The 23,220-nt window shown below is 40.2% G+C and overlaps 1 protein-coding gene across 2 annotated transcripts; it reads right to left on the reverse strand.

Moving 5' to 3' along the window:
* Positions 1-182: 182 nt before the first annotated feature.
* eps8l2 (EPS8 signaling adaptor L2) lies at positions 183-21,556 on the reverse strand. 2 transcript variants are annotated; one of them, XM_070830977.1, is made up of 21 exons: positions 21,416-21,556; positions 17,855-17,905; positions 17,358-17,404; positions 12,698-12,762; positions 10,580-10,741; positions 10,216-10,365; positions 8,673-8,752; positions 8,353-8,462; positions 8,127-8,197; positions 7,892-8,018; positions 6,778-6,866; positions 6,602-6,676; positions 5,343-5,491; positions 4,961-5,129; positions 4,832-4,866; positions 4,637-4,742; positions 4,234-4,353; positions 3,389-3,464; positions 3,146-3,311; positions 2,684-2,816; positions 183-1,357 (listed from the first exon to the last, which is right to left on the reverse strand). In XM_070830977.1, exons 2-21 carry the CDS (start codon positions 17,887-17,889, stop codon positions 1,280-1,282), a joined length of 2,043 nt encoding a protein of 680 aa, XP_070687078.1. In that variant the 5' UTR covers positions 17,890-17,905; positions 21,416-21,556; the 3' UTR covers positions 183-1,279. The 2 variants fall into 2 exon arrangements, with proteins under 2 accessions (XP_070687078.1, XP_070687079.1); XM_070830978.1 differs by lacking the exons at positions 17,358-17,404; positions 17,855-17,905; positions 21,416-21,556 and adding an exon at positions 12,865-12,935.
* Between the last annotated feature and the right edge of the window lie 1,664 nt (positions 21,557-23,220).

Consider the following 23,220-nt stretch of genomic DNA (forward strand, 5'->3'; position numbering starts at 1 on the left):
TTTATCATGTAATACAGTATGAAGAATAAAACATGACAACAACGCTGAAAGATGACAAATCCCATGTAATTGAGGGGATGCACTTAATTTAATTTTCTTCTGACAAACCCAAAACTTGTGTGTTTACTTTCAACTCTTGTTCTTCTTAATTAATTATTATTAATCATTCATCTTAATCATTAATGATGATGTTAATCATAATCATCATTATCATTATTATTATTATTATTAAAAGTCTTGTTCTGGTCTTAAGGTGTACAATAAAGGAATTAAAGGCCTGTTCTCCACCTCTGGCATTATTGATCCACAAACACAAAAATTAAATACAAAAAAGATGTGATATCAAATATTTAGAAGAGATTATTAGATTATTTTTAATTACATTCTTTTAAACAGTGTCCCATAATATTTACATCTTCCTTGACTGTTTCGTTAAAATCTTCATGTAATTATCCAAATCAAAACAACATATTCTCATCTATTCCATATTATTCCTGTGTCTGTGCAGTTTACACTGCAAAGTATCATGCTGCATAAAAACACATTAATGACAGCATCTCACCATTATGGACAATGACTTCATGCAGGATTATTGCCTGTTATTCTCTGTGGTGCACGCTTGCCAGAATGTCTGAATTCCGATTATAAACAGCAACATTATTAATGTTAATACCTACAACTGATCCTCAGTTACAGACAAAAATGACTGATGACCAAGATCACTTCTCATACTGGACGGGACTAACATAGAGTGTTTTTAATTATTCATTATACCTGTAAACAGTAATGTGAAAATAATTGGCTATATATCATGTGTCAAAAATTCTGGCACAGATTTAGATATGCAACACCTAAGATCTACTTATTTACCAAATCATTCGGTAAACGGCTGCAATATTGACAAGAAGCACACACACTGACCACACAACTCGTACAAAAATGTACGTTACATGCATGTTGTGCATACAATGTGCGCATACAGACACACACACACACTCACTCACTCACTCACTCACTCACTCACTCACTCACTCACTTACACAAACCTGTACATCGATTTATATGTTCTTCTTTTCATACAACAACAAAATTTAATGAAACTGAAACCAAAAGCAACATAATTAGATAAGAAAACATGTAAATACATACACATTGGTTGATATAAAATAAATATACAATTACAAATGCATACATTTCAGTTTGTTCTACCGTAGGTCTGCTAATAGTAGACTGATTTAAGAAGTTGCTGCAGTCAGAGTGATGAGGGCGTCTGGATGGTTCAGTCTTTGCTGCCAGATTCGGTCTTCTTGTGCCTCTGCTTCATGATCCTCTGCAGCTCAGAGTCTTCACTGGACTTCTGCAAAGGAAACACAGTAAGATTCAGAAGACTTTTAAAATTAGTTTTCTCTTCAAAAATACCAGTCAATGACCCCCCTGTTACAAAGTGCAGAATACAAAGACAAAGAATTTAAGAGTGGACATGAGAAGCCATCTGGCACTGTTCAATAACGACGCATAAAAGTGTTAAGTGGTTTATGTTAAGACATAAAAGTGTAAAATCTGTGACAACAGTGGGAGGGCAATAAAAGATTTCAATAATAAGCTTTGGATTAAAGCTTATTGACCATTAAACAAAAAACTTGTATTCAGAATTTTCCTGTGCTCAATAAATCAAAATTAAAACCTAAATTTAAAAAAGCCTTACAAACTAAGACAGTCTCTATCAGAATATTTAAAACAAGGAAATACATGTAATACAGTGCATGGCCCTGTGAGCTGTCAGGGATTGAAGCTTGCATAATCAAGACAAATGCTCTCCAAAGAGTGTGTGTGTGTTTCGTTTATACTATAATCAGCTCATAAATAAGTAGGTTAACACATCTCTATATGGGTAAGACGTGGCTCAAAAGTCAACAAAGTTCACAAAACATGCCATCTTAAAGGTGAAGAGAAAAACTCGAGGTAGAGAGCAAGGGAGGAGCATCATCTTTATATAGCAATATATCTATAAATATGGGACAAAGTCCTTATTGAGGTTGAGACTTTTAATGGCCTTTGACTGAACGATATAAAGTATTTCTCTCTGCTTCACCTCGGTTTACTATCTTTGTCCTGTGTATTCATGCCCAGTGATGATTTCTGTCTGTTTAGAAAGAAATCTTCTGCTTTAGATCCTCCCCACATAAAACAGCCACACAGACAAGTAAATTACACATTTGGTGAATAATATCAAGTAACAAGTTTAAGTCATTAGTCTCTTACATCAGTCACAAAGTTTATAATTATAACAGGAGATTCATCCACTGTATCATTTTAATTTTTGGGGGGCTCATTCTCTATTTGTTATAATGCCACTGTCCATATGGGGAGTTGTTAAACTGTTAAATAATCCTTCCTAAATAGTTGTGACCTGAGATAAGATTTTTGACTGCACCTACATTATATATTTGAGTGTGACTCCCTCATACTGTAGCCTGACAGTATTAGAGTATTAAATCTTAACACGCCCAGATGAGTGACAGTTGAGACATGTGGGTTTTATTCATATTTATTAAAGGCATTTTATACTGTGTGTTCATTGTGGGTTGTGGGTTTCATATTGTTTTATCAGGGCTTTCATGTCCAACCACACAGCAGGTGTGTAAGAAGTTTGCGTGCAAATTGAAACAAGCGTGTGACTGACCTCGAGCAGGGCTTTCTGCCCAGTGACCTTACAGTAGACACGACTGCCTTCGTCCCCACACACCGCCTTCAGTTCTTCTTTGTTGAGGGAAAACAGCTGAGCTCCAGTCAGGATCCCCAAACACTCAACCGTCCTGCAGACAAGACAGTCATTAATTTACTTTCATATACAAGTTCACTGTGTTTTGTGATTTCACATTGTTTTTAGTGGTGAATACACTGGTTTTCTGTCCTCACTGAGAGCACACGTTGTAATGCTAACCGTGACAATGCTAACATGCTGATGTTTAACAGATATGACGCTGACCGTGTTCCTTTAGTTTAGTGGGCCATTGTGTTAACCTTTGGTTAATTAGCAGTAAACTAAAAGTGTAGTTGAGGCCAGAACTTCAGTCAGAATCTAACAATGTAGGAAAGTATTGAATTTTGATTTGCTGGACTGATGAGTGTCGAGGTGACTTACGGTTTTGAGAAACCTTTTGCATTGAGCCATGCGGTCACCTGCTCTGGGTCTGAGTCAGAGGCAAGCGGTACATCGTTGCCGGATGGCCGCTCTACTCGGATTTTCCTGGTGGGCGCCTTATTAGCAGTGATCACCATCAATAACTCACTGTTGACCTTAGCCATCACTGCAGCACAGAAAGAGGACATCAGAACGTCAGCAACAGCTTGTAAGAGCTGCTTAAAAAAAAAAAAAAAAACTCACTTATGTCTTCAGGTCTTCCATTGTTGAAGCTGTCTCCATGCCTCAGAGAACCAGGAGGTGACGTCCTGTAGCCTTGCTGCACACACACGGACACAAAGACAAACACAGCAAATGAGAAAAGGCCTGCAGCCAGTATTATTCCAAAAACAGGTTTGTGTTTCATCTCAATCTAGTTGAGACATTTTTGCCCAGAAGCCAACAGCAAAATATGTGTGTGAAAGTATTTCACACCAGGAAGATAGCTGCATGCAGTAGCTGCTGCAGGGCGTTGGTGAAACTAAACAAAGTACGAATGCGTGCAGCGTGCGGTTTTCAGTGAGTGTAGGAACCTACAGCTACACACAGTGTGGGGTCACACCAAACGCAGAAAGTTTGTGAACAAAGATGCACTGATCTAAGACCAGTGTTCAGATGACACAACTGCAAAAAGAAAAATCCTTTCACACTGTTACTTAGCTTTTTTCTGTGATGTTGAATATGTTCTGAGGAAAATCCTGTGGGAAAATCTCTTCATTTTGACCTACACTTATTGTCAAATATGTTATCTCTTATCCTATGCATGAAGCAACAATTCCTTGCTGCAAAACAAATGTATCCACAAGCAGTGATGAAGAAACCTTGACCTGTGTCATACCTTACATCTCAGTTAGTGATTGCTCACATTTCCCAGAATTCATTCTGACAACACACTTGAGCCTGTGCAGTTCAGATAAGGATTATGGCTATAGGTGAAGTGAGTGAAAGTCACACGGACACATGTTCTTTAAATGCTATCAGAGAAGTTTTATGTGTGTTACTCAAAGAATGTAATGCTAATGCATTGCATGCAAAGTATAGGAAGTCACCTGGTTGTAAATGCCTTCTGGCTCATCTATCTTCACAACATCCAGGATGTTAAGTGGGACGTAGCCAGCCTGGCCACTGCGATTCCGCAGTTTCCACCACTGTTTGTCGTCCTCTATCACCTGTGAGACACACTTTACATTTCACTCCACAGCACTGAAAACTGTAACTTGTGTGACACAAACTCTTCTGGTTACAGCTTAGGTTGCTTCAGTACTGGAAGTTCATTTTTATAAATCTGCTTACAGTGGGGAAACATTTGGCAAAGCTGAGACACTTCCTAGTCTAGGAAGGGTCTGCATCAACCCCGCTATTTACTACAATGCACATCTGTATTTAGTTCAAAAGTAGAAAAACTATGTGTGAATCTCCACAAAGAGCAAGAGAATATGACGTAATTTTTACCTCAAGGATTTCATCCTGCAGCACTGACAGCTCGTTGGCATTGCGTGCTACAAAGTGGTAGCGAATTTTGGCATATTTGCGGGTTTGGGGCATCCCATTGTAAGACCTGTTAAGAAAGTATCCTCTCATCACAGTCTGACAGTGTTTTTGTGTGTAAAAGAGGCAGCAAAGTACGTGAAGGACTTCATCACTTACCCATTTGATGAGCTTGAGGAATGAGTTCCATAAAACTGAAAAAAACAGACAGATTATCACATTTTTAGTGGTTGGGACCTGTAACAGCCAGTACATTCAGAGATGGTGGCGAGCAAACAAAACCCTTACATCCTCAGCTGAGTGCTTTCTGTAATTGGGGCTAGTAGGAGACCCCAGTGGCCCCATGGATCCCTCTGCTTCCCATGGGGCTGTCCTGAAAAGCTCAGCCGGTGGTTCCCAGCCGTTGCGAAACTTTGGATAATAAGGCGGAGCGCACTGATCCCCGGGCCACTCTGCTCTGCAGGAGGAGAAGGAGGAAAGGGATGGTCAAAGAGAGACCTCTAGCAACACATCCATACAGACAGCAGTAATAATAATGCACCCATGTGTCCAACTGATCCTGATGGTGAATGGTAGCCAACTGCCATCAGCGTTTCAGGATGTGGGTGAAAGAGAGGCAAACTGTAGTGCTTTGGATAAAAGTGCTGAATAAATGCAGCCATTTATCTACCTGGGTTTAGTCCATCCATCTCCCAGCAGCTCAAAGATGGTCGTCTCTTTAGGGGTTAGATGTCCTCGCAGGAAGTCGACAGCGTCTTTGGAAAGGTGAGGGGAGATTACTGACCGCACCAGTTCAGGACTTCCACAGCTCTGCAGCACCTGTGGACACATTCAGAGGTTTACTGACTGACTACACATTTTTTAACAATGTACACATATTCTTTTATATGTATTTCCTACGGATGTGTATAATTTGAAGTTTTTGATGTCATATGATACCTAAATGTTGGTGCTGGTGCAAAAACATTAGTTTTCAATACATTAATTTAAAGAATATGTGAAAAAGTTTTTCCACAAAACCTTTCATGAAAATAAGTGCAATGCATCAGTGTTCAAGTGTTAATTCCTTAATTTAAATCTGGAAAGATCTCATCAAAGAATAAATAGATAGGTGTGAAAAATCTGACCAAACATTCGGTACCAATACTGATTATTTAAAGTTTTTGATACTCTGTGTTAAGGTTTGATATTCAGCCCTGGTATTCCCTGAAGAAATTAAACTACACAACAAAGACTGTTTACTGTTTAATCCAATGACACTTCTTGGAAAAGCAATAAATAAACAGAAATTAACAGCAGCATCCAGGATAACATATTGACAGTAACTACATCACAAATCTCTTATAAATACGCTAAAATGTGGATCTAAGACATCTTATTTACATTGCAAAACAACTAAAAAGAGAATATACATGTATCTGAAGCTGCAGCATATTGAGACTGATTGTTGAGCTTGTGACTGTGGGGCCACACTTTAAATATTACTGCTCCGGCCTTATCTTGACCTTATCAAGCAAATCCATAGTGTAGAGGTGAGTGCACCATATCAACCCGGAGCCTAATCACAGCTCTGTGTTTCTTTCCAGCAGTATCGAAGGTGTGGCTGAACACTGCGGGTTGGGAAACCAGCATTATGTAAGTGCGGCTGCACCTGAGTCAGAGCTGAAAGCCACGTCTCTCCAGTCAGGTAAGAGCTTAGCAGAGCAGCAGTGGGTGTGGTTCCAGAAAAAACAAAATAATTGGAGGAATGTATGATTCGATGCAAATGTGCAAACTGTTGTCATTGTGTGCATTTGTGTGTTTGTCAGATGTGCCTGTGGGCTCAGTCAGCATAGAGGGTATCCAGTGACATGGATTTAGACTGTTGACATTTAGATAAATCACCAAGTGTTCATCCATATAAACCTGTTTGACATCAGACACACTTACCAGCTCCAGTGGGCCGAAGAGGAAATGAACCAGCTCAGACGCGCTTGGATTCTGTATGTGTTTCTTCAGTTTGGCCTGCAGGGGGCGCAGTGACGGACACACAGTGAGAAGGTGATGAAGAGAGGGCAACTGATGAATGTGACGAAGGAGTGAGGTTAGGAGCTGTGATATCTCACCAAGAGGTTGAGGGCCAGCTTCAGTTTCTGCAGGCTATCAATGAACTCTGCTTCAGAGGGGGGCTTGGCTCGCAGGGTCAGCATGCCCTCTGTAAACAACCAGAGCCACAATGACCACACACAGACTCCACAGTTACCAGACCTCCACACAGACATATCAGAGACAGCACACAGGTTTCACTCTCTGGCCAGGGTTCAAAGCTAAATGTTATTTTTTTCATCTTCACTTTAAAACTTACAACTTTCGTCTCCAGTGATATAAAGGTTAGTAACACAATAATGGTTGGTTAATAAACAGCTTTACTGATGAAAAGGTCACCTTGGTCAGACAGTAAAAGCCCTGGAAAGAATGTGCTACATCAGGCTTTCTCAACCAAAAGGTCCCCAAATTCTCACGACCCCAGAAATCAGAGTCATTAAATGTAAAATTTGAGTATAATATCCTTTAAATTGTAATTTCATGTATTCACATAAATATTATGATATATCAGGCCTACTGCTTTTAAATTTGACAAATATTTAAAAAAGAAATTGCAACCAATACTTTTGATCAACAAGGACATAGGATTCTGACCTCATAGTTGAGAAACTGATTCTCTTGATAGAGAATACATCATTTTGTCAGGGGCAACATACATTTGCATTAATTTGTATGGAAAAGCAACATTAATTGTATGTGTGTTTTAGTCCCTGATCAGTCACACAGAAAACAACACCTCATTGTTTTCAGAGTCACGTGTCTGTTACATGTGCAGTGTGTCTCTCTGCACAGGAAGGGATGGAGTTGAAATAAAAACACAGCATCACATCAGTGCCGGCACAGGTGGTAAAACATTACTCAGCAACATGTAACAGTAATATTATTACTTTGTACAGTAATAATTAGGGAAACCAAGTGCTATGTATGTAATAATATTACCTCAGTAATGACAACTGAGTAATGCATATTGTATTACTTAACAGGACACCAAACTGGCTGCTATAACCACACATGCATCACTGGATGAGAGTCCCGGGCCACGGGATACAAAAAGACACAAACATAGTGACGTGAGCAATATGAGCATATTGTCACTGCATTCGTGCCACCACAACAGAAGAAAGGGGGACAGACCTGCTGGTCCTTTCTTCTTATTCTTCTTACTCTTGTTGCGATGGTTGAGCTGGGAAAAGGCCTCTGCTGCCTTTTGCAGCCGCGCCACAAAAATCTCTATGTCATCCAGGGCACAGTTGAGGATTTGCTGAAGGAGACAAATCCTGGGGTTTAGCATGAAGAATATAGCATTATGGGATGGTGAAAGAAGCTCTGTAATTTAATGACAGGCGTCACTGTGGATGAAAACACTCACCACATCCTTCTCAATGCGCTGGGCCAGGTTTTCATGTGACTCTGCTTCATTTTGTCCGTAGGCTCGTTTATCTACATCCAAACGCAAAAAAGCTCATGAGATTAGATTAAAAAAACACATTAATATGAATGCAACTATTTGTAAGAACATTGTTTGTGATATAATGTGAGCTATGCGTTTAAAAAGTGCTTTCTTTTGAGTGCATGTACAGTAAGTGTATTCTCACCCTGTGAGTTTGCGGCTGCCACTCTTCCCTTTGCAGCAGGTGAGGGGCCCATAGGGGCCGAGGGGGGGAGGATCGTCTCTCTGTGACGCTTCATTTTCTCCTGGTTCACCCTGGAGGAAGAGAAGGAGGCATCGAGACCTTCAGCACCCTAACATCAAGTTAGCTAACTACTAATGATAGGCCAGTGTCACCTCCTTCGGCGTGGAGGTGACTGCAGGAACATTTGTCTGTGTGTGTAAGTGTGTGTGTGTAAGTGTGTGTGTGTAAGTGTGTGTGTGTGTGTGTGTGTGTGTGTGTGTCTGCTGCAGCACTCTTCTCACTTCAGAGTCTGGAGCCTCATTTTCTTTCCATGTTTGTTGTCACCAATGGCACTGTCTATATCTGCATGAACCATCTCAGCCTGAAGAAAGTGTGGAGAGACGCACAGTCAAACAAATAGTCTACAAACAAAGGCAGTAGAGTTACTTAGAGTCCATTCATTTGATTTTTCAGCCCTTTTATCGTTGATCATCTATCCCACAACACTGAGGAACAATCTGGCCAAGCCTCTGTTGTTCCTACAGACATGAGAATGCAGGGTGAATGTTTTTAAACTGCTACAAACTGGCCATACGTTGACAATTTCATGATGACTATAGTCATACAGTCATGATAGTTTCTTTTCTTTATGTTGATTTGTGAAATGTATAAACAGATTTATTGTGCTGTACATTTTTACATATAGCCAAAAGATGGTGAAATTAAATATATCACTGCAACGCAAAAACATTTGAGATTTTCTCCCAAAACCACATCTTTAAGATTTTGAACACATCAGACTTTCCTATTCTTTCTTCAGATTAAATGACAGGGATGTCACAGTTTTGATTATTGATTCTTTCAGTAAAAAAATCAGATGTGTGATGTGTTATATTAATATATATTCATCTCATGAGTCTGATTATAACGGTTAATAGTTTTGTGTAAAGCTGAATTGGAGATTATTGGAGATTCTGAACTATAAAGAGGTATTAGTCAAAGTCAAGTCAAGCCAAAGTTTATTCATTTCAAGTATTTGAAACAACCACCATTGAGCAAAGTGCTGAACAGGCTTAAAATACCAAGATGAAGATGAAGGAAAAAAAATAACAAATGAGAATAAGAATAAAAGAAAACAGTAAGCATATTAATAACAAAATAGAGGGTGAAGTCAAGCCAGTGAGAAGAGATAGGTCTTCAGCAGCGACTTAAAGGTTTCTAGAGTCTACGTTTTTCTCATACAAAGAGGCAAGGTGTCCCAGAGATTAGGGGCAGGGTTAGGCCCAAGCTCCTCTATTTTTGCACCTGGATCTTAGAACCTCCAAGACTGCCTGGTTGGGAGACCTCAGGACTCCAACAGGAGTATGATGATGCAAGACTCCTGCTAGACAATGTGGCGCCAGCCCAAGCTCACGAACAAACAATAAAATCTTAAAATCAATCATGAAACCAAAAGGAAGCTCATGAAAAGAGGCATATAAAAGCCATGTGATCATGCTTTTTTTGGGATGATAGTTCTACACCCACATACAAAGAATTCCAATAGTCTGACGGAGAGGTGACGAAAGCATGACTAACTCCCTTGAATTTATTATCATTATCATATCATCATCATTATACCATTACACCATATCAGGGACAGATCTTCCCTTGAGCAAATATCCCTGAACAAGGCTGCAAAAACGTATAGAGATACGCACAAACACACCGCCACTGACAGCACTGAAATTGGACCTGGCGCTCCAACAACAGCAGCTTGGATTTATGAATGACACAAAACACAAAGGTAACCAATCATGCAAAGGACGCACACTGAGCCAAGCCTGTAACATTCATGTGACTCACCTCCACCTCGTCACAGTGGAAGAAGTGGATGTCGGGTTTGTGCTGCTCCTTGTCCTGGCACACCAACAGCAGCACGGAGGGGTACCGCGTCTGATTCAGGACCGTCTGACTCAGGTGGATGGTGGGCAGGGGGAAGTTCTCCAACTCTTCCTGCAGGAGCACAACAGAGGAATGGTTAGGGAGAGATAATCTGAGTAGGTCCACAGTAAGATAAAACAATACACAAATAGTCTGAAGAAAATCTGATTTAGACACCTCATTGCTGGCCTGTAGTTATGCTGCAGAGTACAAACACAAGTCTGTAAATGTGACATTTATTGCATGTTAACATAATCTGATGATGTGGGCAGATGTAGCACCATACCTGCGTGTCACAGTCCAGCAGCCTGACCGCCTTGTCAGTGACCTGCAGGAGCATCTCCTGGGTCCAGATTTTATCTTTTGAGTCCAGAAGGACCAGTTTCTTGATGGCATCATCCACTGTGGCAATGGACTCTGTCTTGTCCATAATGAATGTGGAGAGATGCTGGGGAGAAAACAATGGGTTGCTAAATGAAGGATAAGATTTTTGGCTATGAGGGGACTGAAACCTGCTATGAAGTAAAAACAGTGGTTGTACGGGCTACAGGAAAGGTATGCTTCGGATGCTGATGGTCATAAATTGAAGTATACAAGATATCAAGATCACTGACTGTGTTAAAGTGATAGTTTGACATTTTAGGAAATATACTTACCCGCTTTTTTGCAAAGAGTTAGGTAAGAAACATTTACCTTTCATATCTGTCTGTTCAATATAAAGATGGAGTCAGTAGCTGGTTGACTTTGCTTAGCATAAAGACTGAGGGAAACCGCTAGCTTGGGTCTGGCTAAAGCTGCTAAACCTGCAAACCATCACCTCTAAAACTTACTAATTAAATGCAGGATATGCTACTTATTTTATAAACAGTTTTGTCATATTTGTTGATATTCTCATAGCAGCCTGACAGTAATAAATAAACCAAATGTCTGGTGTCTGTGGCTGTCACAGGCCTGTAATAAGCCCGTCCAATCATTTCATTTGTGCTGAAAAAAATGATTGGACGGACGACCTGCCTGTCTACTTATGTACCTGCCTACTGTGAACTCATTGCGCATGAGCAGAGTCTTGCACAAGGCTAGGCAGACTGATTGATAAATCTAAAAAACTAGTAACACAAGAATCGCAGAGAAAGTGCAGCCAAAATTTAAGCCGTAGTTATGTAAACACACACCCACTGTGCTGAAGAATGAGAGAGGGCCACAACTCTCACATTTGTCAAATTTGAGTGAACGGTAACTCTGATCTAAAGGTAATGTTATGTTCGTGACGACTATTTCGCCTGCCTTTAACGTCCTGTTTGTTAAGTGCACCATATATTTAGGCCTGTTGCAACATTTCTCACCATGCCCTCAGCTAGCAGCATTATGTAGACATGTGAATTAGTGTGCTGTTGTATCTGATATCAAAACTGTGATGCTTCCACTTTCACTGCTCTGCATGCAAATGCTGGCAGCGTCGCCGTTATCTGTGATTACCTGCCCACGTGTGATAATGGGGAGGCATTTAGAGAAATTCTATCCGCATGGACAAGGGACATGGTTCAACGCCACGTCCTCCTGATCTGAAGCATATCTTTTCCCACCATCAGCTCCCCACTGCTGCAATCAGAGGCCTGCTTGCTTTATTATGAGTTATTGTAAAAGAAATCTAGTAAAGAGATCAACAGGTGTGTCATCTTTTATCTCTGGGCAAAAGAACAAAGCACCATCACATTTATAGTATAGTATATAAATTATATATCCGTTCATATCTAGACCTTAGGGTTAAGATTTTTTACTTTAGTTACTTCTTTGATGCCTTTATTTATCTCCCCAGTCACAAGGCAGGCAAACACATACCACATACATTAGCATCAAAATAGTAATAGTGACAGTATACAGCAAATTAAATGAAAAATGTAATAAAACATTTAAATAATACAGAATGATAATATGCAGTGTAATGCACAGGAAATTGTGAATGTCTGTTATCTCTTGTAGTGAACTTTAAATAAATTATAATAAATAAAAATAAGAAATTGTTATTTCACTTGAATGAGAACTAAAAGTTTTTTTAACATAAGATTAATTGTTGCTTTATTAGTAAGCAACAGTGAGGGGGCAGACAGGAAATGGCAGAGAGAGGGGGTTGGGCAGGGGCTATGACATGCGTGTGATATTAAACCTGAATAATAAGTAAAGGTAAAGTGTATTTAAGCGCCTCTCACATGGACCTGTTTATGTCCTCACCTAAGTCACAACATCGTCAAATAAATATGTAATGATTGAGTTTCAAATCTCTTCCAAGCTTTCTATTTTTACATAAATTCTGTTTTATCTCTAAACCTTTTGAAATACAGACAAGATTAAAATTATAACGCACAACTTACATTTTTAAGAGAAACAGAAACAGAGCAGATCTTACCTCGACATGATACTGCGACGTCTCATGCATGATGTAATTGGAGTTGGAGTATTTTTTCCTCTGTTCTGTTGATTAGAAAACAAAAACATTAAGAGTGTGAAACCATCAAGTCCTGTTTTGATCTTAGTGTCTATCCTATTATGTAAACAGCCAGCGGAGACGCACACCTGAAGTCCACATGTTGCACATTTGAGCAGAGTGAGCAGATGAAACGAAACACTAATGTGCGAGCTGAGAAGAGCAGTGGGGAAATAAGGAAGTCCAAGGAGCACGTAATGTGTGTAGGTTTTCTTTTTTTTATGGGGTAATTGTAATTGTGGTAATGTGGTTATATTTCCACATAAATACTGTATGTATTTTAAAATGACTGTTTCATCTGAGGAGTTGATTATCAAATGTCATATAAAATAGTCTTCGTAACTTGCCGTCTTGCACATTATTATAAGCTGGCCAGGATGATATCAAAGCTTGCTCCATCATTTCCATCAGTAAGCGGCACAGATTTACTGCAGGGTCAAAGATTAGTGACGTAACATCTTGCCTGCACTATATTCACCTCCTGGTCTGTGGCACTGTATTGTCAATTGTCACATGTAATCTTCTAAAAGGTAAAAATGCTGTAAAATTAGCCTGAAATGCTCTCACTTTTATGGCAGACAACAGCACTATAAACCACAACACAACATTCACTGTAAAGTCTCAGTGTACTGTATATGCAATGGACGTTTCAAGTTTCCACATCACCTGTTAGCAAACACTTGCTTATTTACACATCCAGCAGTTACGGAGCAACATTATCATTTGGAGTCATGTTTGTGTCCATCTGGCCAATGATAATACCTTTTAGCTCTGTTTTTGGTCTCCACCAACTCTTGAGAGAGATATTTGGCTGTTTAGCTGCTAAATGCTACACTATGTTTACCAGCAAGTCACTATCTGTGTCTGTCTGAGGTTTGGTGCTGAGCAGGTCGAGTACAGTTGATGTTTTAGAGCTGAAAGTCACTATAATGCTCCTTAGAGCCAAGAAGAGCTGCAGATATAGGTGATAGTTAGATTAATCACTACAAGCGACCCCTTTAACGTTGTATTATTGTTTTCACATTGTCATTTGATGCATTGATATTACAAAAATATTAGTTAAAGCCACTTTAAACTTTCAGAAAATTACACAAACACATTCAAATTAAGCGTCATTTTTCAAAATCAGTACAAGTTATAAAAAAAGGTTTTAATTGATAAAGTTTATGTGTGATGACCTGCTAAAAGTTTGAAACCTGCATCGTTAAAGGCATTTCGTGTACTGTTGGCTGGGACAATTGTTTTCAAACTTGCCAATGTTAAATGAGTGTGCCAATGTGCTCACTGACCTATTTACCAGGTGAATAGTCTGCAGGTAACAATTACGGTTAAATGAGAGCATGTTCGTATCAACTCTACTGCCAGAACTCATATCAAGTCTCTTTCTGTCCCCCACCCAGTAGAGTCAACACAGGTTTTCTCTTCATAAAGACACATTGCGTTTTATGCGCTTTATGTTGAATGTGACACAAAAGCCCCGTTGTTTGTATAACACTTAACAAAATGTGTGTCAAGGCTTTAAAGTACATATTTGCTGTGCCCTTATTGATGTTTCAGTGTGATGTAAACATGTTTCGCAGAGCTCTGACTCCTCCATTTTCTCAGTTCTGAAAACAGATTTCTAAAGGGATGACTTTATATCCCCCTATCGCTGTCACTGTTTTATTGACGCAAGCATGTGACTTTCCTGTTGCTGCCATTTCCTCTCTGCTGATTCCTTCCTGCTTTACTCCCAACAGGTGAAACACAAGCGTCAGGTGTCGTTCTGAAAGTCGAGCTCTCCCCATGTCTTATTAATGACTGACATTTATGCCAATCAATTCACAGCGCTGCGACAGCTTGCAATAAGAGCCACTTAGCAGGCAGATGGGCAGATCCTCAGGGCTCTCCAGAGTCAATGACCAGTGATAAACATGGCTGCTTGGCAGATTATAAAACAAATGCATGAGCCAGATCAATCAGACAATCCAACCTCAAAATAACTACCCTTTAAACAAACCTGACTCAACCTAAAACAAAATAGGAATATTGTTGATACAATGTCATAAAAGTGATTAAATCAGAGCCAATTTAGTTTTATTAATAAAAAGAATAAAATGTAGTTTTGTTAATAATATTAACACTAAGAATAAAATCAACGGTCCAACCACCCAGATAACTCAGACAATGAGCTATTGAGCTATGAGCTATCACAGTCTGATTCACCACAGAGTTGTCCTCTCAAACTAATACAGATTTACTACAAGCCCAGTGAAACACGTACCATTGTTTCATACAATACAGCCACTGATAACAATGCTTTAACAAAAGCTGCATGAATAAAGTTTACTGAGAGAAATTATACTAGAAGTAGTGAATCTATGACAGACACCCGCTGAATTTCACATGTATACGCAGACATCAAAGAAAAACAGTGGATCAGCAGGACAAGATCAAAGTCATTCGTAGAGTAAGAATTTCAACCAGTTGATTCATTCTCTCTGCCTTAACACATTTTACCTGACAGAGACATGCTCCCCAACCACAAACTGAGAAACTCAAGAAAGCTGCTGGATGGTCTGAAGTCCGGGGATGATGCATCTGATGTGGCACCTCTCTGCTCTACCCCAAAGCTACTGATAACAGATCAGGTGGGAGGGCCTGAGCATCATTTGCATCAATTGTGTGCTGCCCTGCACTATGAATGACAGGGAGCTTTGCATAAAGGAGATTGAGCTTTTTCTGTTGTTCCTCTACATGTTTATTCAGCAAAGAGTGAGCAACGAAACCACTGTATATCTATCCAAATATCTCCCACCGTAATGGATGGTGCACAATATTGCTGCCTCCCTCCGGTTCAGGAGGACAGGCTTGCTCCTGTCATCCTGCAGTGAGAAGGTAGTGGTGACCATCTGCCACACAAAATGAGACAAGCCAATGAAAAACAACACAGCTTCGTCACACATACAGTGGGATATTTCACAGAGATCACAGAATCACAGGGTGTGTCCTGTGGATATTTGGATGACTTACGGCACAAAAATCATTCACAGACAACTAGATGCACGGTCAGATAGTTTGGGAACATCTTGCATCACTGCAATACCATCATCTGTCATTTGAGGCCATTCTAAATTTAGAACAGAGAGAGCAGGTTGTCCTGTCACACCTCGGTGTAGGTTTCTATCTGGGACTGTAATGCTGTACAGTGTTCCTCTATGTTGGCAGTGTGGAAGGAGGTGCCGGTAGGGACCAGTGAGCTGGTGTCTGAGGCGGCGCAGGGAGGACCAGACGTGAACGAGAGTCCGCCTCTTCCTCTTTGCTTTTCAATGTGTCTTTTATTCACCTGCAAGACATGGGCATCCCCACCCTGTTCCGACCACACATTAAAAACAGGCACACCCTGCACTCCCTGCTAATGCACCAAAGCACATTTCAGTCACGAACACGCCCTAACACAAGTATGCCACAGCTAGAATAAAATGTCATGCCATGCTATGAATTACTGAGTTTTACCTCAGCCACAACAGATCAGTGATGGAGCCAGGCAAACTAGATGAAAATGGGGCCCTACAATAACCCAAAGTTTTCAATTAATTCAAAGTATGCACAAACGAGTGAAAGACAGACAACATAAACACATACATCTGCATACAACATGATTACAAAGTGCAGACAAAAGCCTGATGCATCTGACAACAAATCCCAGTGTGCTGTGTAGGCCTTCCACAGAGCTGGAAACTCATGTTCCCTTCAGGAGCTCAGCATCGCTTCTATGTCCCTCTGTGTCTAACAGTGGTGTCAGCAGCCTGAGGACGACGGGGCCCCTCAGCAGGACCTTGGCCCCCTCTTATCACTGTGTGTGTGTTCTGGGAGGAGGACTGTGATAGGACAGCAAGGCTGTATGGCTGAGTCAGAGTACTGGATCGAATAGCAAATTGCGTATTGTTGTGATCTGAGTAAATTACAATGCATATCCACACAGCTTGACTATTTACAGTTTACAAAAGGGGTAAGGCTATATACTGTATTCCAATTGTGAGTTGTTCTAACTGGTTTAAAAAATGGATCACAAATATATTATAATCTCATTCAAAATAAAGAAAGAACGTTGCTAAATTGGCCATTCTAATGTTTAGAAACTGTTACTCAAACAGGAGTAAATAGTGGCTTTGTTGGGAACTATTTTCAGCCGTGGATCAATACACATTTGGTGCACTATAGAGTACTCAAAACAAACTACAGTGCCCTTGTTCATCGTAATGAAGAAACATGTCACTCAGTGAAGCAGTGCGTTTTTTTGTGGTTAATGGACAATGAAGGCAAACAATCAGGCTTTAGCTACAAAGGTTGGTTGTAGTTAAAGCTACAAACTTAAAGTATAGAAATAATAAGGGGCAATGAAGAAAAACATACTTAACACAAAGGGAGCAAGCAAGTAAGAGTTGACAACCTCATAAATTATAAGGTATACGCTGTAAACAGTCTGCAGTGATTCATGCAACAGAAATAATGGCAGGTGTATTTACAAGTGAAGGGCATGCAAAGCCAATGTCTTGAAAACTGGCCAACAATAAAATACTCTTTCCATGCAGTCACATACCATAGAGGGCCTTGGCGCTGATCTTGCTGTCCGATCTGGCCACTCCACTGCAATTACAAGAAGAGGAGACGGGGTTACGCTGAATGCTCTTCATCTTCTCCCCTGCACCTCTGGATGTCAATGTCCAAACCCTCTGAAACTCCCACCCTGTCACTTCTCATGAACACAAGCCCACAAAAAAAGGAGTGATATACAGAGAGCGGACTGGCCAGCACTAAATGAGATTAGCCTGAGATTCTGAGCATATGGACCAGCCTGGGAGAGAGAGGGAGAGTGGAAAAGGAAGAGAGGGGGGAGGGAGAGAGGGGGTGTGGGACACAGAGGGAGGCTAGAGCCAGGAGCCCGGGCAAAGCAAACAATTCTCAACAGAGCCACTCTGTGCTCGAGGTCCCTGACCCACTCCCCCTTCTACATACTGGGTTAGTGATTCTCTTGCGCCAGCTAACACACAGAAAGGTAAATATGTGAGGGGAAGCAGGAATGTGTGCGACACTCACTTGGCTTGCCTCGACGGAGGTCCCTGCAAACTCATGATTTAAGACATCCACCTGATGAGAGAAAGACAGAGGATGAGAAAGAGCGAGAGAGTGAGTCTTAATGGAAGACTGAGAGAGGGAAGTGGCTGGCTGTGGATGGAAGACATTTTCTACCAAAACACACAAAATTAATTATCTAAAAGAACCCCTTGAATACCTGTTGCATCAGGTGTCTTTTCATTTTTCTCTCTTTACACTTTGGTGAGCCCTCATATGTAGTTCATGGTGTTAAAGGTACATCACTATGGTTGTAGATACGGTATGCAAAGTTGAGGCGTAGCCTACAACACAGCCTGTTCTTCCACTGTGGGGAAGCCAGGTGTTGGGCCTATACTGCTGGTAGTGGGAGGACTGATCTGGGACAATGGCAGACAGCAGGCTGATATGGACTGTGTAATTAGATCCACTCTGTTGATGGCTATATCTGTATAGCTGCAATTAATTAATTTGGTTGGGTTTTACGCCCAGCCACACTGACTATTTGATAATTAGTATGGCCACAAAGGAGACAACCCGATGTGTAACAGAATGCTGCGTCTAAATCTGAGAGATTAACCGGAGCTGGAAATGAGACGAAACTCCCCACACTTTTTCCTCCGAGCCTGAAGACTTCTGTCTGTTCTGTCTGTCAAGGCATGTGCTGACAAGGTTATGTAATATATATCAGGGCTATAGCACACACTATGACTTAACACCTAACGGTGCTAATGAGCTGTTAGATAACAGAAAGGGCTCTGATTGGTTGCCTTTAGAATAATCATAAAATGGATTTTAGCATTGCATTATATATACCCACTGATAAGTGCATTGTATTTAACACAGTAAATCATAATTACCTTTTTATCTTATGTAACTTCTAGACTCCAAGGAGGCATGTATCGCTCTAGGCAACCCATTCAGTTTGTATTATTAATTTGTGGCGAAAGGTTTGGGTCTTGTGTCACCAGCAAGCATTTTAAGTGTTCTGCAAAACAGCACAATTTGTGGCACTGGGTGAGTTTCCCATAATAGCTATGGATATTTCAGTATCATTTTCTATCCATGCTGCTACCACCACATCAGTTTCCTCATGACGTGCCTTACATCAATCCTGAACAGTTTTTGCATAACAAGCAGCCATAAACTACGCATGCACAATGTCAATACTATGTATGGCATTTACAGGTCACTTAAGTTTATCTCACATGAGATGATAAGCATAATTACCTCAATCCTCAACAGATAATCTCCTCATATCTTCTTAAACGAAGTAAGACCAAAGCACAACAATAACTCAAGCAGCCAGGACAAAAGTGAATGTTATACTGTTCCATACATGTATCTCCACGCCCCCTGTCTGAGGACTAAAGGATCAACTACAACAAAATCTAACAGAGAAATGCAAACAAGAAAAGAAAACTAGTCCTATTTACTTCAGTAAGTCAAGACAGCACAAAGGGTAGACTTCCTCTTTGTGTCCTTATCTCTCTGGTCATCTTCTCTCTACGCTATTGTTCTCAGTTCTGGCCCTCCGCCAGGTTTCAGGAGGGAGGTGAAGCTGGAGCAGAACTGGGTGTCGTGTGTTGTCAACCGCGTGGTAAGAGGCCCTCTGCACACCTCTTCACCACTCAGCCTGAGGTTCTTAATAATAATAATGACAACCCCATAATCAGAGGTAATTACATCATATTATACTATAATTACACAAAACTAGAAGTGTGCAGTGCACAGGATACTTATGTTTGCCTTACTCATAAAAGCAGGTATGTCTCATATTTAACTCTTCCATTTTGATTTTCATATTTGATGTAACAAGGTTTGACAAATGTTTTCATCTTCATGCTGCTTTCTGTGACAATAAATGATTACTTCAGAATCCCGGGTCCAATTTAAAGTCTCATAATTTAGGTCATGTGTTCTATGTGGTTTCTTTTTTTTAATATAAATGTAAATCTCATGGAACTCATCACATTGTCATCTGCATAAACTGCCTATGAACTAAAATCATTAACTATACCATAATTTAGAACCCCATAGCAAACAAATCAGTATTATAAATAGCATTTTTCTTATTGGACATGGGACTCTGCAGTCAGAGTGTATGCTTGGAGAATGTATTGTGTGCTGTTTTGCATGAAGTTAATCTGACAATCTGGCACATTTACTGCCACAACAAGATAACTCTGATATTACAAAGCAGCACAAGTAGAAATCCTGCCCCCTATAAGAGCTTAACAACTGCTCCAACACAATAAATACCCATAGTGACAAATACCCCTGGGCAGAAGAAAACTAAAAAAAAACAGAAAACAGGGAAAACACGCAAACCCAGAATTTACAGTGAAATGCTCATTAGCAACTGTTTATATAAGTATAGATATATATTCTTTTAGACAACTTCAGTCTGATAAGTGTGCTGTGGTCTCTGCAATTCAATTTCATCCAAACTCATCCAAACATACGTGCCTATCAATCTAATGACAACATCAACACTTTTTGACTTTGTCATTCTACCTAACTCGAAAATATTGGCAGCCATAGCTTGTGTAATGTGTCTGAAAGGTGTATGAGCCTCTTCTGATATGAGCAATCTGGACTTTGCTCCATTTGCCTGAGTAAGCATTTTGTCACACCTGATAACAGTCATCTGATTTTATGTATGCCATCCAGCCAGATCACATTGCACTGGTATGATATCTGATGAGTATGTTACAGGTGTGTTCTGGGTATTCGGGTGCAGTGTGGAGAGTGTGAGGACACTCTTTGAATCAGGGCACAGAGAACCTGCACGTGATGAAATCAGGTCAGATTTCACCGGCTTGATCCCTGTTTGCTCGCATAACATTCATGTAACCCTCCCAACACACAGACAACGGCTATCTTACCCTAAAGCTGTGCTAACCAGGCTGATTCTCAAATCAGCAATCAGTGTTTCTCTTTTGGTTACTTCTGAACATGTTGAGCTCAAATGAAAGCACATTCCTCTCCTCTCACCACAGAGCTAAATGCCATAATTTAGGTTGTGGGTGACATCAGATTTAAATGTAAAGCAGCAACATGCAGTTTTCTGCTCTCCTGCAGCTGGATACAAGCAAAATATCACTGAACTGTTTGAGGCCAAATGATACCAAATATGAATTACTCCATAGATTTAGTGAATGTATCAGAATCACTTCAAACCTGCACCATTCAGAATGTGTTATTAGTATCAATCAGGAGACATTTCCTAAAGACACATTACACAATCAATAATATATAAATGAGTGCAATAAATTTCAACTTTTAAATCAACATGAAGTAATTAAATAGCTCCGAAAAACATCAATTAGGCAGCTCCATGTGCTGAGGATGACCATAAGACAAGACCAAAAGCTCCAGAACAGCCACTGAATGGACCTTGTGGTGAAATTCAGAAGGTTAATGTGAGTCTGTATTTGCTATGAAGACACTTGTCAACCCGCCCACCTCCCCCTATCTTTTGTCAAAGAGAGAAAGCCAGAAAAAAAAAAAAGAAAGTAACTTTGACGCCTCTCATTGACTCACAGCGGTGTTTTCCGGACGGGATGCTCAAGGTGACAGACGTGGGTGACACAGCATCAGCCTCCCATCACAGCCTGCAGCCGACAAGGACGATAAACTCCGCAGGAACTTGTTGGGACTGTTTCTAAAATGTCTATTTTGAATTCCAGCTGTGGAAACCGTCCAGCACAGAGGAGACGTTTGTAGCAGAGAGTCGCTGAGGAGGCAGCAGGTGACTGATAGGTGAGTCTGTAGGTAACTCAAGCTGAGAGGGGAGGAGCTCCCGGACGCTTCGCTGGGGGTGGGACGGTCGGTTTGAGCTTCTCTCCCTCATTTTACACCAAGTCATCATGCTGAAAGTTTGGGTTCATGCCGGTGATGCAAATAACTCATCTGTTTAACAAGCATTAAGTAAAGCAACAACAACCCACACTGAGCATGCTCAGTTATTCTGCTAGTTCATAACCATGCGGTGTGCATTAATATTTAAGATGGTGGATATCTGGCAGTCAAGTTGTGATCGCAAACATTTTCGATTTGTGATCCCTAATAATCACATCGTCACAAGCCAAGACCTGACAGTTTAGTGCATTTTTTCCTTCACGGTCAGTATTTCATAAGAATAAAGCAAGAATTACTGAAGAGTATAATATTTTGCATTATAGAAATCATTTTTCTGTCTTTAATCATCTTGTGAACCTCTGATTTATTTAGAATTTCTGCAAAGAGACCTTAAATGAGATGCCGTGGGTGGCAGAACCAACACTCATATGGAAATAAAAAAATGTAAAAAATGTGTTTATGATGTGTGAATGGTCTAGACACATTTCATATGCAACCTCTTCAGCTGTGGAAACATTTTGCTTCCACAGGTTTCACTTTGTGCAACTATGTTGTGACTGGTCTAAACTAGTTGGATTAAACAGGGTGAATGAAAGAGGAGCAACAGTGTGGAACACTGCCCAGGTTTCAATGTCTCTGGCTGGTAAGAATGACCACTCTTTGTCCAGCTGCAGTGTGCTGTCCCTGCAAAGAAAACCATTTAAGATAATGCAGCTGCCCTTTTCTGAGTACGTATGAGTATATGTATGTGAACAACCTCCTGAATGACCACGTTTTAATAATAATAAAATTGTGAAGTTAATATCAATGAATGAATAAGTTGAATAAGTATGAATAAGTTAACATACCATTCACTGTGCCAGCACTGAGAGACAATTAAAAGCGAACACTGGCTCGACATACAGTCAGTGAAAGGCACGTGTTTGCTCAAGCACAGGCACTCTGAAATGTGATTTGTTTTGAAACTGGTTACTTTGGAAACCTTTTCACTAGGTTTGATCATTAACATTAGATGTCACTGCTGAGAAATCACCAGTATGAAGAATGTGGGTTGGGAAATGACTAGTTACAACTACAAAACACTGCTCTGAGAACCTCACCTGGATGAATTAAGTGCCGAGGATCAGTGTTCAAATATGTAAAGTTACAGTTTTGAGAAGCCGAATTACAACAATAAATCTTCACCCAGAATAATCCTTAATAGGAGCCATTTGAGCCACTGTCACATTGTAAAAATGTATAGTACAACCAAAGAGTAGCACATCTGAAAACACTTTAGATCAATAGGAATATTAAAAGGCTATTTGCATGTATATTCAAGTGTGACCACACTCTGGTTAACCTGAGTTGTTGAATCATTAAAGTAGTAAAAATGTTTTGTTTAGTACTAAAATCAGTGTTGTCACTATTCAAATCTTTATCAAAACAATCCTGCCCTCTACTGGAGAGAAGATGAACAAATATGAGTGTCTATATAAGTGTTTGTT

The sequence above is a fragment of the Pempheris klunzingeri genome, chromosome 5, assembly GCF_042242105.1.
Source record: "Pempheris klunzingeri isolate RE-2024b chromosome 5, fPemKlu1.hap1, whole genome shotgun sequence".
Taxonomy (NCBI): domain Eukaryota; kingdom Metazoa; phylum Chordata; class Actinopteri; order Acropomatiformes; family Pempheridae; genus Pempheris; species Pempheris klunzingeri.

Coding starts and splice junctions, on each gene's coding strand:
- eps8l2 (XM_070830977.1), bottom strand. CDS start 17,889: ATGAGTTTGCAGGGACCTCCGTCGAGGCAAGCCAA. Junction 8,198..8,352: donor GGCAGCCGCAAACTCACAGG/GTGAGAATACAC, acceptor GTTTGGATGTAG/ATAAACGAGCCTACGGACAA. Junction 3,465..4,233: donor CAGAAGGCATTTACAACCAG/GTGACTTCCTAT, acceptor GTGTGTGTGCAG/CAAGGCTACAGGACGTCACC.